Source organism: Nomia melanderi, chromosome 10 (genome assembly GCF_051020985.1).
Source record: "Nomia melanderi isolate GNS246 chromosome 10, iyNomMela1, whole genome shotgun sequence".
In the NCBI taxonomy this organism is placed as follows: Eukaryota; Metazoa; Arthropoda; class Insecta; order Hymenoptera; family Halictidae; genus Nomia; species Nomia melanderi.
Genome location: NC_135008.1, coordinates 8,052,542 through 8,068,999, shown reverse-complemented (window position 1 = coordinate 8,068,999; position 16,458 = coordinate 8,052,542). Strand labels below are relative to the sequence as shown.

Sequence of the window (16,458 nt, the reverse complement as noted above, 5' to 3'; positions counted from 1 at the left end):
AAACTACCGAGCAATTAGAGTGATTTGTTCCCAATTTTTTATAAAAATTAAAGCAATGGATTTCTTAATTTAAGGATTTCTCTACAGATCCATAAATTTAATTGAAAATCTTTCGCAGAAACGCTTTCGTCGTTGAAATACTTGCAGAATAAAAATTGTCAAGTGGGTCGATTTGACCCCTTCGGTAATTTTAGTGTTAATAACCGAGCAGGTCATAAACTAGGTCTTCCGAAGGATCGGCTAAAACATGCGCATGACGACACTTCCAGACCAGAGTCGACCCGAAGGAAATTTCCGCGTCCCATCGAAACTTCGAGAATTCCCCCATACTCGTACCTTGCCCTCATCCCGCTCGGAAAGTGGCCGGTTAACACGTTGAATGCCGCGCGATTTTATAAAGCAAATTACACAGAATGGAAAAAATATGATATTAAATCATTTGATTGAATTGCATTGTTATTATTGCACGTTCTTTTAGTTGAATGTTACGAAATTGAGTATCATTATTTGTAATATTGAAATGTTTCCAAATAATCGTCGTGTCATTGAGTGAACTGTAGTAATTTAATTTGGTTGGGGGTCACCGGTGACCCCCACGGCATTTAACGTGTTAAAGGGCGTTAACTAGTTTTTAAGAAATGGCAAAAATGCGTTGGGTTAATCGTGTTTAGTTGCAGCTGAGTAAGTGCATTATGGTTGTTGCGTTAATTTTAGACTTATTCGAGTGGTAATGAGTAGGAAATTTTTGGCGACTGTGTTACTTTGAGGATTATTAGATCGTTATATCATTTTCGTGGTGTAATTTTCTATTGTTGTATTTTTATATCATTTTCGTAGTGTAATGTTTTATTACATTGTCATATAATTTGTGTTATAATATTATTAGTTAATTCTAATTGTCATAGTTTATTTCTTCCTCTGCTGTTCTCTATATTTTTTTCCCTTCATTTCTTTACATTGTTTCACTGTGTATTTTTCTATTGTTCTTTTACCTTGAATTCAGTGATCTTCAAAGGCTAACAGAGCGTGTCTAATATATACCGTGAAAGTTTCCGAGTATCAGACATCGTTCCGAGCAGATAAAAGTTTGTTCGTTTCCTTGCAGATGGTACCACGGATCCATCACGAGAATCGAGGCAGAAGCTGTCCTACGACTTCTGAGGGAAGGAAGTTACCTGGTGAGGAACAGCGAATCGACCAAACAGGATTACTCTTTGTCATTGAAGTAAGCTTTACAACTGTACACTTTATTCGTTACCTCTTACATTCATTCATTCTTCAATTGGATTTCATGGAGCATACTAAAAGATGCAAACATACTACAAAGGATTTATTCTCGTGTCTCAGTTGAACTACTCACTGGACAAATCGGTTAATTCCATAAAATAAAAATGGTCGATAAAGTGTTTTAACGATAAAGTTTCAAAAGCTTCATAAATTGGAGGTACCCGGTTTGGCCAATGATGGGGTCAGTTTATCTGAACTGTCAATCTTTCAATCTCCACATTCCTCAGTATCAAATATTGTCAATCAAATTGGAACAGTCAAATCTTTTTTCTTATTATCAATCAAATATATGCACTGGAATAATTAAATTTTCTGTGCTGTCATCAATCAAATGTATTAATTATAACAATCAAATTTTCCTAATTATCAGTCAAATATATTCACTGCAATAATAAAATTTTCTCTATTACCATCAATCAAATATATTAATTAGAACAATGAAATTTTCTTTATTATCAACAATCAAACTAGAGCAATCAAATTTTCTTAATTATCAATCAAATGTATTCACTGGAACAATCAAATTTTCCCTATGAATCGAACATACGCACCGAAATAATTAAATTCCTCCTATTCTCGCCAATCGAATGCATCAATTGAAACAATAAACATAATTCTTATTAAACATTCCAGAAGCGCGCGCGGTTTCATGCACATGCGTATCCAGAAGAACGAGGAGTTGAACGCGTACATCCTCGGCCAGTTCAGCAAGCCGTTCGACAGTATACCGGAAATGGTCCGGCACTTCAGCGTGAACCGTCTTCCGATACGCGGCGCCGAGCACATGTGTCTTCTGCATCCGGTCATAGCGCAGCTTTTGTAGCGCATCTATCGTAGCGCCGTTTAAGGCGCTCCGCAATCTTTTTGATATCCCGTTTATTCAATGAGATTCAGTGATACCGGAACGTTTCGAGAGCGTACCTACGCACCTTCTCCTGTGTACAGAAGATCGTTGCTCCACGGAAAATCCACCGACACCGAGCGGCCGACACGCGTCGCACTTCCATGAGAACATTTCCCACGATTTCTCCCCTCCCCACGCCGTCTCGCGTTTTACGAGACCACCGCTAATCACAAAACATTCCGAGCTTCCGAGATTGCTGATCGACGAAACGTGGAGGGGAACGAAGTCGACAATTGGAACTCTGCGCCCGACGGGAATAGAAATACAGTACAAATCAGCGAGGAGTTTCTGTGAACTCGGAGAGCGAGCGACCTCGGCGTTACATCGTATTCGTTCACCTAAATCCTTTACGGTTGCATGTCCGTTCGTCGAGCAACTTCGTCAGCGATAGAGAACGATCAGTTTCATTCGGAGTACAGTATTGCCCGGTTAACTGTCGTCGAGTCGGGTCCGCGACGCGACCGTTATTCGGGTAAGTATCATGGTAGATACTTGTTTACCTTGGAGACACAGAATCGGTCAGAAATTATATAGTTAATTTATCTAGATTATTATAATCTGAAACCGTATCGTTTCCTTCGTGTTTCATTCATTTATTATCAATATTACCTTCGACATCATTGCTCCTGATTAGTATTGAATTATTATAACGTACACGAAAATTCAAACATTCGTTTCACGAAATCGGTATATTTTGATGTACCAATATACTTGAATTCTAATTTAATATTCTATATACCAACGATTGCTACAATTTTCATCGACTCGCGACCGCAAAGCGGGCAGAGGAGCGACGCTTAAACGGGCACGACTGTACTAAGGATACGGACGCAACAGCGGAGTCCAGCGATGACGACGCTTCGAGGTCGGATCAGTCTCGTCTTCCCCAGAAAAGAGAATTCTTATCGCGAGCCTGTATCTCGCGCGCTTTATTTTCGCGTAGTGGATCTAGAGTTCATCCCCCGCGGTCGATTGGTCGGCAGGGCAGCTTTCGCGGTGATCGGATCACGGGAAATCGTGACGGCCAATGACTCGGGAGCCAGAGGAGAAAGAGAAACTCCGTGTTCGCTGAGAAGTGTCGAAGAATCTAGGAGTCCGGCGTCCTGAGTGGAAGAGGATTCGTGTAGGGTTGTCGCAAGAGCTTTACAAAATGGTTGTTCCTTATGCTCGTGGGCTGGGCGGCCACGGGTTTCATGTAAGAAACTATCGATGGGATCAGACTCGTTGTCTTACAAGCCGATAATCTAACGGGGCGCGAGATGATACGTATTTAGGTAAGTAACACAACGCGGTTGGCCCGCGCGGCCACCGCGACTGGAGCTGGAAGCCAAAGAAAACGGAGCTAAGTTTGCGTTTCACGTTCGTGCGAGAGGACTACGGATCGACGAGGAGCGAACGAATGGAGGGACGCGCGGCTTAGCGTCTTCGCTGCCAATAGCATCGTTGATACGCAGCGTGTCAACGATGCGCCAAAGGACACCGGCTGATAAGTCGCTCACGTGAAATCAAAGATAGACATCGCTTTTCATCGATGCTCTTCGTTATCAGCTAGTTCTAACGCGAAAGTTGGGGTCAACGGAGAAGGATTTTCATTTTGACGTTGTTCTCTGAAGGTCTTTACGTTATGATGACAAGGTTTGACGAAGACACTTCGTGTGCATTTACGAGATATGTTGAAAATTGCATTGATTCGTGGATAAAATATACAAAGTGTAATGCTTCTTATAACGTTGGTCGTGAGGAACCATTTTCCATCGGAACTCTATAACTCGAATTGTGTTCTTAAACAGTTGGATTCGCACGAAGATCCGCAGTCTAATCATAACGTACAGAGACCCCGAAAGTAGGGATCGACGCCTCTAACATTGTCCTGGTGGCAGCGAATCCGTTAAGCAGCTGGGCGTTCATAAATTTGCCAAAAACAGTTTTACCGCTAATCGTAAGATCATTTAGTCAGGGTTCTTAAGTTGCTCGTCGTCGTCGACAAGCGGTTAGGCTCAGGACCAGCGAGCTGATCGACAGATTATATACTCTTTACGTTGGTGTTTGCGAGCGTGCGAAACTGGGAGAGGATTGTGGACGCGGAAATGAATTTGTTTAATTCGTCCAGGCTGACCTTTGAGCGGGAGGGGCGAGAGGTTAAAGCACGATGTCGCGTCGTTAGGGCAACGGTTGAGGGGTCAGCCGATCCGAATCGTCGATGGCTCGTCCAACCGAGTCATCCGTCCGACAGTCTCTTATTTTTGGGGAGATTTTTCTGTGAGAAGAGGCAACCGATACATATTTTTTCATGTGATATCAATTTGTTACAGAGATAGCCTAGTTTTACCTGTGATCTGTTACTTAGTTCCCTTTATCCGTGTCTGTTGGTCGCTGTGTGCAATATTCTCGTACGTACGATTATTGGTAACGATAATAATTATATTAATACTGATAATAGTCATAGCGCATAACGATAATACTGATTAAAATTAATTACGGTAATTACGATAACAATATTGCTAATTATAGCGTTTAGCACTAACGGTAACTATTAAGTCGCTGTAACGAGATGTTTCGGGTAGTCCAGCAACGAGGCGCGCGGCCCGCCGCGACACGAGAGACGTCCGTGGTGTTACAATAATTATTTCGTGCTAAGGGTCTCGATTCGCAGCCAGGTTGTGAGCGGAATTTTAGTTTCGTCGCTGGCACCGGCGACGCGTAACCAAAGATTTTAATTGTAACTTTCTGTAGGATATATTAGGACCCGCGACACTAGTATACTTAATTCACCGATTAACGTACTTAGTATCCCGGAATGTTTTTTCTTTTCTCTTGTCGAACGTTACTGAGAAAAAGCAAATCTGTGTTTTAATCAAGCAGTAATGGTCTAACGGTTTCAATTTGATTTCTTCTCTTTACCACTACTCTATTGATTTTTTATAAGATTGTTCAGCGTTGCCGAAGGGAAAGAATATGTTTTTCATAGTTATTCGAAGTACATGTTACGAATACAATTGTTTATTATACTGTTTATGTACTGTTTGAACTGTAGTATTTATTTACTTCGTAAGTATGAGATACAATTATCCGTTTGTTGTAATATTAATAGCTTTTTTATTGAAATACAGATACTTCTCGATTTCTTTTTTAAAAGTTTCCTTTAGCGATACATATTATTTAAGAAGCGCACGTGAAACACTGGTATTCGCTTTTCCTCAGTACCTCCTCATTCGTTACAAATCTATACTAAGTTCTGAATTAGCGTGACTCGAAACGAACACTAATCCGAGGAAAGTACCATTGCCATTCCAGCAAGTAATTCATTTCGCTTCGAAACGAACCGCCGACTATTGCAACTCGGACACAATGAAATTGTACACAATATTCGCGGGAAAGAGAAAGCGAATATAACTCCGTTAACGCTAATCCGGGGCGAATCGTCGCGCTAACCCGTACTCCACATCATTCCACACTACACGACGTTTACAGATCCGATTCTCCTTTCGCTTCGGTTTCAATTAATCGTTTCTTTCCAATGAGTTTCACGTGTTACACGAAACACACCTACACGGAACACGTACACGCGTACTCATAGGGACATACACGTTGTACTTTAAGCTGCCAGTATTATTAACTGTAATCAATAATGCATATCCATGTTAACGTTTAAGACATTATATTGTCCCCCTCCTAACGAACGATTACAAAGAAAAAAAAAAGTATAATCTATATATATATATATATACACACACACAAATATATATATTTATTTGACATTATATTTATTGCAATTTTGTCGTTAAGCCGATGGTCTTGCGTAACGGTTCCCGTGTACACTGTTAATTTCGCCCGTAAAGATCGTAGCGTGGTAAATTCATGGTAATCTTTCTTCTAGGTATTAGCGACACGTAGATCGGCGGCAAATTGCCAAGAAAAATGGTAAAACACAGGAGGGAAAACGGAAACCTAGGCAAGCCGTGAATTATGTGGTAGAAGTAAAAACCTTTGTAGATACTTCCTGTACCTTGAAATTTATATGACGTAGCGTTTAGCTCCAACGTATATACACGATATACGTATACATGAACATATATATATATATATAAATATATACAGTAATATTACCGGATATTACCGTATAGTCCTTTATATATATAGGAGATATACACAACCGTGTGCGATCGGAGGCAAACCGAGTTATACGAGATAAGTCCGATATGATTAATAATTAATAATTATACACTCGAGAGCGCTGTGTACACATCTTTCATGTAAACGGATCTCGAACGGTGTGATGTGCAATAACGAAGAGCGATCTAGTGCGGTCGCAGTGCGCGGTGCGATTCAGTATTTTTGTTTTAGCATGACAGACCACCGATGTTCCAAATCGACTTCACTAGATAGTCTTGTGTACTCCGAAACTCCCTCTTAATAATAAAACATTTAATAAAAGAACGGGTTTGTACGGTGATTTCCGTTGATCCTGTGGTTGCTTGTTCTCTTTTATTTATTTTCACCCTTCGACGACTATCGTAGTCTTGTATTATTTATCGTGTGATCATTTATTCGTTCCTCTGTTAACAGTAGAACTACCGAGCACTTAACACGTTGAATACCATGGGGGTCACCGGTGACCCCCACCCAAATTCAGTTACTGCAATTTCCTCAATTAACACGTCGAATGCCATGAGGGTCACCGGTGACCCCCAACCAAATCGAATTACAATAGTTCATTCAATTAAACGATGATTATTTGAAAACATTTCTATATTATAAATAATACTGCCTGCGGTGACATTCAGCCAGACGTACGTGCAGTAATAACAATACAATTCAATCAAATGATTTAATATTATATTTTTTCATTTTGTGTATTTTGCTCTATGAAATCGTGCGGCATTCAACATGTTAAACGAGGATTATTTGAAAACATTTCTATATTGGAAATAATGCTATCTAACGTGGTGATATGCATCAGAACATACCTGCGACAATAACAACGCAATTCAATTAAATAATTTAATATACAAATATTGTAAATAATTTAGTATTGTATATCATTCAACCTGTTAAACCGTATTTTGAAAATTTCTTTATAAAAGCTATATGCGTGAATTTATTAACATTTCAATTGGTTTATACTTCAGTTTAGGTATTACTGAATCACCTTCTTTAACCATTTCTTAAAGAAGTATCTGTACGTTTGAAGTCATTCTAACAGAAAAAATAAGGAATTAGTCGTTTTGACCCACCCGGTATAGTTCTAGTGTTAAGTATTTATTATCGAATAATTTATAACTGTCGTGGCAGAATATTCTTTAAACTTTACTCGACCATCGAGCGCCACAGTAATGGCGACTGAACTTCGATGTGTATCGTTTCAAGTAACGAGAGATCAACAATTGGTTTTCTTCTTTTTTTTTATAGAGAGATTTTTGAAAATATAATTATAAAATTTTCACGAGACCAGCGAATTGACCATTCAATTGAATTTTTATTAGCCATATACGTCTTCTTCTTCCTGCACCATTTCGTAATGATACATTTGATCCGAATACAAACTTCGATGACGCATTCCTTCTTTGTCCTGTTCACCTGTCTGTTTCATTTGCACTTCTTCCATGAACTACGAATAAAAATATAGGATTATTAATTAATGTTCTTCGAATCTATCTGCATTTAACGATTTTGTCAGCTGTACCTCTTCTGTCGCCGGAGTTTCTCTAGCTACACCATTAGATACCCTTTTTGAGCTCTTTCTTTCTATAAAAACGACGTTTAACGCATTTGAGTTATTATTTTCATCATGTATAATCTTGAAATAGCTACAATTTACTTGGAACAATCGATGCTTGTTTCTCCGCAGCTTTTCGAGAAGACGTAGCACCGGATAATGGTCGTTCCTAAATAATTATTTCGTAAACATACAATTCTCTATCAATTCAAAACTAAACACTGTACATTAATAAAATTATCTTAATTCGTGAAGAAATTTTTGAAAAATTCAATGAGGAACAGAAAATTACATTTTCCATATTCTGCTTAATTCTGAAAACATGGAAAATCACATTTTTACTCAGATCCTAAGTTTCATTTCGAGTGACCTCCTTTCATTAAATGACGCTTCATTAACCCTTTGCGGACGAAAGTTCCTCGAAGTACAGAAAACGGTCAGCAAATGAAGCTAAATTATACATCGATTGCTTACATAATTGCAAACAGAAAACTACGTACTGATTTCTTGCTGTTCGAGTAATTAAATCATCTGTTTGCACCTTAGCGTTCCAAATATGAAACTTTCATCCTGCCAAAATGTCGACATTCGTCCGCAAAGGGTTAATTTTCTCTTTTAATGCTCTTTAGTAAACTCAAGAATAACTACCGAAGCTTTTACTTCGTCTCCGTTGTCCTGACAATAGGCAGGTCCGCAAACGTCAATTTTTCCAGGTGGCGGTCGACCCCTATACAGCTTTCCGTCTGTTCCCTTTATCATTCCTTCGGTCAACTGCACCACTTCCGGCCCCCACTGACTGATAAAGTGACCCATTCGCATCACTCTCTGCTGAGGCGTCGTAACCGTGTGACTTCCGCCGCAATATCGATTGCACAAGTGATCTCTGCAAATTTGGTATCCATTGCCATACGGAAATAATCATAGCAAAATTGTAGTAAAAAGATGTTTAAAATAATTTCGAAAAGGCTTTCACATTTCTCTGCAAATGAATATCATTGAAGGTTTGTCTTGTACTATGCAATGAATTTTAAATTATAAATAAAAACGAATTGAGTTTGTCTCTGTACTATTTGCACGATTAATTATAATTTTAAAAGTTATACGATTAACTATAATTTTATAGAATTATAAGAAATTGTATACGATTAACTACAATCTTATAAAATTATAGGGGAAGTTATAGAAGTAACTATAATTTTATAAGATTATTGGAAAAGTTATATAATTAACTATAATTTTATAGAATCAAAGAGACGTTTATAGAATTAAGTGTGATCTTATAGGATAATAGGAAAAGTTATACGATTAACTGTAATTTCATAGAATTGTAGGAAATTTTATAGGATTAACTACAATCTTATAGAATTATAGGGGAAGTTATACAAGTAATTATGATTTTATAGAATTAAATTTATAGAATTAACTACGATCTTATAGGATTATAGGAAAAGTTATACAATTAACTATGATTTTATAGAATTAAAGAAACATTTATAGAATTAACTACGATCTTATAGGATTATAGGAAAAGTTATACAATTACCTATAACTTTACAGAATTGTAGGACACTTTATAGGATTAACTATAATCTAATAAAATTATAGGGAATGTTATAGAAGTAACTATAATTTTATAGGATTACAGAAAAGTTGATTAAGTATAGGTTGTGAAACAAGTAACAGACTTTTCCCCTTCAAGCACCTAGGTGTTTTTACAAGCCTGTCTGATCTCGCGGATTTTTGCTTCTTCGCCTCCTCTTGCAAGGCTGCCTCAAATTGAATCATATTTCTGCTGTGAGGCAAGCGTCTATGCTGTTTTCTAACTTGATCCAATTCGTAGGTGAGATACGGCTTCATACTGATGCCACACGGGAATGGTTCCATTTTTAATTTGTTCGTGTCCTGCATCTTCATTACCACGTTCTTGTCGCAGGATATGCATTGCACGTCCCTAGTAAACATTCGTATAAGATCCTGATAAATCTACATCACACACCGTTTAAAGAATAACTAATCAATTAAATAATTTACAATTTATTAACCAATTAAATAATAATATATATTAAATAGCCAGAAAAATTGGTGTAGCTTGTTAAAATAATTAATAATTTAAAACAAAAATGTTTTAATTGTTAAAATAATAACCCATTATACCTTTTTCAACGATGTACTTTGTACATTCGATTTTTATAAAAATCTTGGAATTTCCCGAATTCTACCAAACACTGTAAGATTCTTTTGGTTACCTAATACTTTGTCAACTAGTATTTCCTTTAACACGTTGACTGCCACAAGAATTTCGAGCGGTTTGTTATAGTAAGATTTATTCCTTTATGATAGAGGAAAATAGTATTAGAAAAAATTATTAATGTTTCGGTAATACAGTACTCATATTACACTATTATGTAGTTTCTTGTATTATTAAATATTTTCATTCGATATCAATTTTCTTATTGTAATTGTTTTCAAGCAATTTGGAAGCTCCGGTCATCGGTGACCACCGTGGGCAGTCGACGTGTTAACCCTTTGCACTCGAAAACTTTCCACTAGAAATATTCAACGTTTTCCGGTAAGATACAGACGACGTTACTTGAAACCAACCGATGAGAAAACATATATAAATCAAGAAACAAAGTAATTTTATTCCAATACTTCACATTCCGATACATTATACAAAGCTTAATATTATATATGACCTTACAATTTTACTATATGAAATCAAATGGTGACTGAGAGTCGCCTCTCGAGTGCAAAGGGTTAATTCTCATGTCACGTCTCATTTTAGCGTTACCTGAGTAGCTTTTTAGTTCCCGCAGCATCAGTGTCCTGTCCCATTTGAGCGACGCTCCTCAGTTTGTCCTGAACAGCTTTCAGTTTCGTGCTCACGAAATCCTTCAACGGCGTCATCTCTATTTTGTCAACTTTCCCCTCGATTTCCTTCTGCACTTCGTCCAGAGCTTGCTGCCAGATCGATTCCTGTGTTCCCAGTTTGTTAATGGCGTCCTCGAGACCTTGAGCGAGGTCATCGCAAGCAGCGTCGAATTGATCGTACGAGACCTGAGAAAAATATGAGACGTTACACACGTAATTACAGCAATTAGCGATAGGACATTTATCAACCTTTCTGTGCACTGTTTGAGCGTCAGCTTTGTCAGCCAGTGCATCCTCGAGATCTTCCCTGTCCGCTTTTATCGTCTTCAGAAGTTCAATTTGCTCCAGTAAGGCCTACAGAAAATGAATTACATCTACTGATAATTTCGTTTAGTAAAGATTCATTTGAATGAAAATTAGTAATAAAAGGAACGATTAAATTATCATAGAAATGTAAGCCTTATGTTGCTCCAGTAAGGCCCGCAAAAAGTGAATTACATCTACTGATAATTTCGTTTTGTAAAAATTAATTGAAATTAAAATTAGCGATGAAAGAAACGATTAAATTATCATAGAAATTACTTAAAAAGATTAAGTTAATATATACTGTATCACTTGGAAGAATATTTTATCCAGAAATAAAAGGAAAGAAGGCGAGAAAATAGAAAGACGATAAAAAGAATAGAAATAAAATTTCACTGGTTCTTAGTATCTCACATTAAGATGCATTTCACGATTCTCTCTGTCATCGATCAGTCGGTCCGCGGTCTGGTTCAATTTCTCCATATCAGTCTGGACACTTTGAATTTTCGAAACTAATTCATCGAGCTCCGGGCTACCAGTGACGCCGGCCATTGGCGCGCTATTTACTTTCTCCTGCAAGCAAATCACATCTTTCTCCAACTTTAAGATACGCTCTTTCATGACTTTCATCTCATTTGGGTCTGTAAACTCTCCGAGATCCACAGTGTCCACATCCTTTTGCGTCTTTTTAGGGCTCACAGGACTCTTCGATAAAACTGGCTCAGCCGTTTCTTCAGATTCTTCTTCCACTGGTTCTCCTTCTGTCCCCGACTCAGTTGCTTCTTGCTTTTCTCCTTTTTCCTCCGATTTTTCTTCCTTGCGCTTCACCGTTTCGTCTTCTATTCGAAATTGCTTCGATCATTTCACAAACAACAATCGCAAACTGCGCTACAATTGATTTAATACTGCGAAACCCTTAGAACTCGTTCTTTGTATCATCGAATGTTTCACAATTGTTCAATTTGTTGTCAATAGCGATTAAGAAACTTTGAAAAATTTGTTGTGTATTATAAAATAATAATATTGCATTATATAATAATAAAATAACAGTGCATTATATAATAATAAAATAATAAGTTTACAAAAAATGTACATTTATTATTCGTTATTATTATTTATATTTGAAAATAAGTGGAATATTTATGAAATCCTTTTACCAACAGTTGAAACTCGAAGAATAAAAAATCCAAGGGAAGGTAATATTTGGAAAGAATTACCAGTCTGTATTTCAGCGACCTTTTCCATCAAGTTCTTCAGATCTCCCCGCATCGTTGAAACATTCTTCTGCAACTTGGTCACGTTTTCCTGCATTTCTTTTATGTCTATTCCGCCGAGTATCTGGCTCAAAGAAACCCGAGGCTGCACACCAATTTCCTTTTCGTCCCTCGCCGTTTCTGTCCCGGTGACCGCTCCCTCTCCGCCCTCGTCAGTCACATCAGCGATTACCTCCAAGTTCCTAACGGTGTTCTCCAAGTTATTAAGAACGCGCTCTAAGTTCGTCAATCTTTCCTCGAGTCGCGACGGCTCTTCTGGCGCCGCTTCCACGATTTTGTCGTCTTTGAACACATCTTGTACCATTGTCGTCAACTGGAAGCGACATGACACCATTCCACAATTTTCATATAACGATGAACGACAATTGTTTGAGGTAATCATTCGTTCATCATAATTTAACCTTTATCGGGCCGGAAGTATTTCAGGTTTACTTACCGCTAAACAATACTAACATAGATAACAAGCGGAAACTAATTCACGGAAGTGACCTGCGCAATGCTTAACGTGTTAACTCTTTGCGGACGAGAATTTGTTAATCTTTTGGAAAAACTGAGTTATAATTAAATACTAGAGAAAGAGAACATTTCAAATCTCTTGTCATTTGATTAATTGAATTATTCATTTGCAAGTTTCGCATTTAGGTATCGAAGCCCGAAGTTTCCATTATGGCGGCATTCGACCGCAAAGGGTTAATTGTAAATATTACAACAATAGTAGTGATAAACTAATCAAATGATTTTTGCTGCTATTTATGTGGTATTGGTCTGTTAAGGGTTAAAATATATTGCTTCCCATCGAAGATATTAGATTCGTCGATACATGTTTCATATCTTTCTCTTTAATGCGACGCTTTTATTAATATATGCTAATAAATATTATATACCTTATCTATACCTTGCTCACTAGCATCCAGTCTCTTCGTGATGTTAATAATATTCCAGACATCTGTCAGAGGATCCGTAAGTTTACCCTTCAGACGATCAACGAGCTCTGAATTCGATGACAATTCCTCGAGTGCTTGGAATTGTCTTTGAAGCTCGTTCACCTGTATATGAATGCGTATTAGAAGAAATTGAACAGTGAGTGTTAACCCCTTGCTCTACGATTTATTTTTTAACTACGATCGATGTAATTAGTTTATCCTCAAATTCATTAGGAAAAGAACAAATTCTGTTGATTATTCTATCGACGTTTATTCTACGAAGGATAACAGGTGATAATAGAAAAGTATCATTTAATGTATATTTCAAAACAAATAAATGATACTTAGGTTTTTCGAAATCAATTTAAAATTTTCGTCGCGAGTCTAACACGATATTGTAGGTCAAGGGGTTAATTGAGTTACTCTATTTATTTGAATGAATCGATATTGCTACTATGAATATAGCTGATCAAAGAATTGAACTAAATTAATCATTAATTAGTTGATCAAAGAATTAAACTAAATTAATTATTAGTCAATTGATCAAAGAATTAAACTAAATTAATTATTAGTTAATTGATCAAAGAAATAAATTAAATTAGTTGTTAGTTAATTGATCAAAGAATTAACCTAAATTAATTATTAGTTAATTGATCAAACAAATAAATTAAATTAGTTATTAATAAACAACTAAAAATAAGAATTCCAAATTCTTAATTTAAAATGTTGTACAATTGCTCACGGTATGTTCGAGACGTTTAATTGCTAGAGCTGAAGGAATAACATCATTGACAATCGGTTCCACGTATATTACAGTTTCGCGTTCACTATCCCCTTTAGTTCCTATTTGTTGCTTCGTCCCTTTCAGTTTCCTTACTTCAGTTTGATCTTCTAAATTATTAAACATTGTTACGTCCTATTAATAATTTCATTGAAATCTTCTGTTAATAATTTTATTATACTCTTCGAATTTATCTAAGTTCACCGCCGATAATTAAAAAATTTTTTAAAAATGGCTGCAATGCAGATGAAGTGAAATTTTATAAGTAATTACCATTTCCCTGTTCGCGTTCCGTTAATGGAGCGCTCGCTGATTTCTTTGCGCGTTCTATTTTCTCCGATTCTGTAAAAAATAATTAGGATGTTCAATATGTTATTATATATATATATTATGTGGTCAACAATTCGCGAGCGATAAAATTGCTGTACCATCTGTGACTGTATCGACTGTAACATTTACAACGTTGGTGTCGCGCGTGTGCTGTTTCACGTTCTTCGAGCCGTCGATAACGCTGTACTCTTGAAAATAAAGGGACGGTCCTGATTTTAAGGAAGTTACCATCGTCTGCAAACGATGGAATTGATAAATATAATTCTTACCGTGAAATAATAAGATAATATTTATCAAATTTTTACGAATTTACAAATTTATCAATATTTTCGAATGTTACGGGAACATCTGCATTGGGAAATACTAACATAATATATGAAAAACATTCCGTTACTATTTGATTAATTTTTCAAGTATTCAAAAATTATACAAATTTATCAATATTTAATGTTTGAATGTCACAAGAACATCTGCATTGAGAAATATTAATGTAATACATGGAAAACATTTCGTTACTATTTAATTAATTTTTCAAATATTCAAAGATTATACAAATTTATCAATATTTAATTTTTGAATGTCACAAGAACATCTGCATTGAGAAATATTAATGTAATACATGGAAAACATTTCGTTACTATTTAATTAATTTTCCAAGTATTCAAAAATTATAACTCAAGGATTGAAACCTGATACAGTGTTAAAAGAATATTCAAAATTTACACTAATTTGCTAAAAAATTAAGTACTCCTGGAAGACTACCTTAATTCGATTCGCATCTTCACCGCGATATTCAACCTTCATCGATTTCAGATCAATCTGATGCAACAGTATGTGAAGGAAATTATGAAGAATGTTGAAATTCACCGCTCCGACCTAGACGTGAACGACGATACCTACCATTAAGGTGTCTCTTATCCACTCGTTTTATACAACTATCGTAAAATCAAGAAAATGATAGGCTTCTGTACCTCCGGTGTTCCAAGAGCAAGATCTAGCATTTGTGGCAAAGAAACCTGCAAACTTGTTATATCCTTAACAGCGGGCGGTGGCGGAGGTTTCGCAACTTTCGCCGACATCGTTTGTCACTCGAAAATTTTGAAATGCAGAGGACGAAGAAACATAATAAGAATTAATACACACTGTTCGCAGTTCTGACAGCTAAATGTCATTCGGCTACGTCATTTTAAGGACGCAACGTTCTTCGTTTGTCGCGTCAACAGACGCCATCTCGATTATCACCAGGAAATTATGATAACATATTTCCATGAACAATATTTCGAGCAGATATCTGGGATATTGTTTAGCTACTTTATTAATACATTTCCAACTCTAACGAAAGTCTGCGCTGCAAGATGATGTTTGTTTAACACTAGAATTACCGAGCAATTGATTTTTAAACATTTTTTTATAAAAAAGAGCTACGTGGATCAAGATATCAGTTGAGTTATATTTTAATTCGTATATTAAGAAATCAACTGTTTTAATCATTATTTGAAGAATAAATGAGGAATGGGTCATTTCGACCTATCTGGCAGTTCTAGTGTTAAATTAGCTGGGATGGTTCCTAACTCATTTTCTGAAGAAACCAGTAATAATTATTTAACTTTACACACACGATATTAACACTAGATTCACGGAACGAGTCAATTTGACTCATACTGAATTTTCTAAGCATTCTTTGGTAAATAGTTGGGTCGATTTTTATTAACGTAGTTATGAAAATGTGTATCCCAATTGTCTACTCTTAAACCTCTAATTTCTAAGATCTAAATGAACAAACTGTACAGTAAATATCAGTAAATCTAGTGTCAAAGCTGAGAATCTCCAGTTTATCATGTATTTTATGGGTCTTCATGATATCCCATAAAGTACCGACAATAACAGAAAAATGAAATACTGCCCCAGATTTTTAATAGCATGCTCAATACGACTTCAGAAAACTAGGACTAAAATACGAATGTTAACTATATTATATGCATATAAATGAGTAAGGAAGTAACAAATATAAGTGACAACTTAGAATCATAAAAATTTCCACACTTACCTTGCATTAAACATTACTCGAT

General features: G+C 36.4%; 2 protein-coding genes across 2 annotated transcripts in view; one reads left to right on the top strand and one right to left on the bottom strand.

The window, feature by feature from the left end:
• hwt (SH2 domain-containing adapter heavyweight) overlaps positions 1 to 5,312 on the top strand; it is a 165,779-nt gene extending 160,467 nt beyond the window's left edge. The window contains exons 7-8 of the mRNA XM_076371176.1: positions 1,106 to 1,225; positions 1,921 to 5,312. Coding sequence (XP_076227291.1) covers positions 1,106 to 1,225; positions 1,921 to 2,110 — 310 coding nt within the window. The 3' untranslated portion in view covers positions 2,111 to 5,312. The remainder of the gene's footprint in view (positions 1 to 1,105; positions 1,226 to 1,920) is intronic.
• Positions 5,313 to 7,358: 2,046 nt separating this feature from the next.
• Positions 7,359 to 15,512, bottom strand: LOC116429748 (uncharacterized). Its single transcript, XM_076371208.1, has 13 exons — positions 15,361 to 15,512; positions 14,488 to 14,623; positions 14,333 to 14,401; positions 14,021 to 14,169; positions 13,240 to 13,401; positions 12,299 to 12,668; positions 11,496 to 11,920; positions 11,028 to 11,132; positions 10,699 to 10,964; positions 9,610 to 9,858; positions 8,556 to 8,790; positions 7,875 to 7,936; positions 7,359 to 7,799 (listed from the first exon to the last, which is right to left on the bottom strand). The coding sequence occupies exons 1-12, from the start codon at positions 15,466 to 15,468 to the stop codon at positions 7,901 to 7,903; spliced, it is 2,310 nt and encodes a 769-aa protein (XP_076227323.1). The 5' UTR covers positions 15,469 to 15,512; the 3' UTR covers positions 7,359 to 7,799; positions 7,875 to 7,900.
• Between the last annotated feature and the right edge of the window lie 946 nt (positions 15,513 to 16,458).

Bases quoted from the DNA above. Each gene is read 5' to 3' on its own strand.
- LOC116429748 (XM_076371208.1), bottom strand. From the start codon at position 15,468: ATGTCGGCGAAAGTTGCGAAACCTCCGCCACCGCCCGCTGTTAAGGAT. The intron at 14,624-15,360 runs GTACAGAAGCCT...CATCGTTTGCAG, and splicing joins TTGCTCTTGGAACACCGGAG to ACGATGGTAACTTCCTTAAA. The intron at 10,965-11,027 runs GTTGATAAATGT...TATTTTTCTCAG, and splicing joins CTCAAACAGTGCACAGAAAG to GTCTCGTACGATCAATTCGA.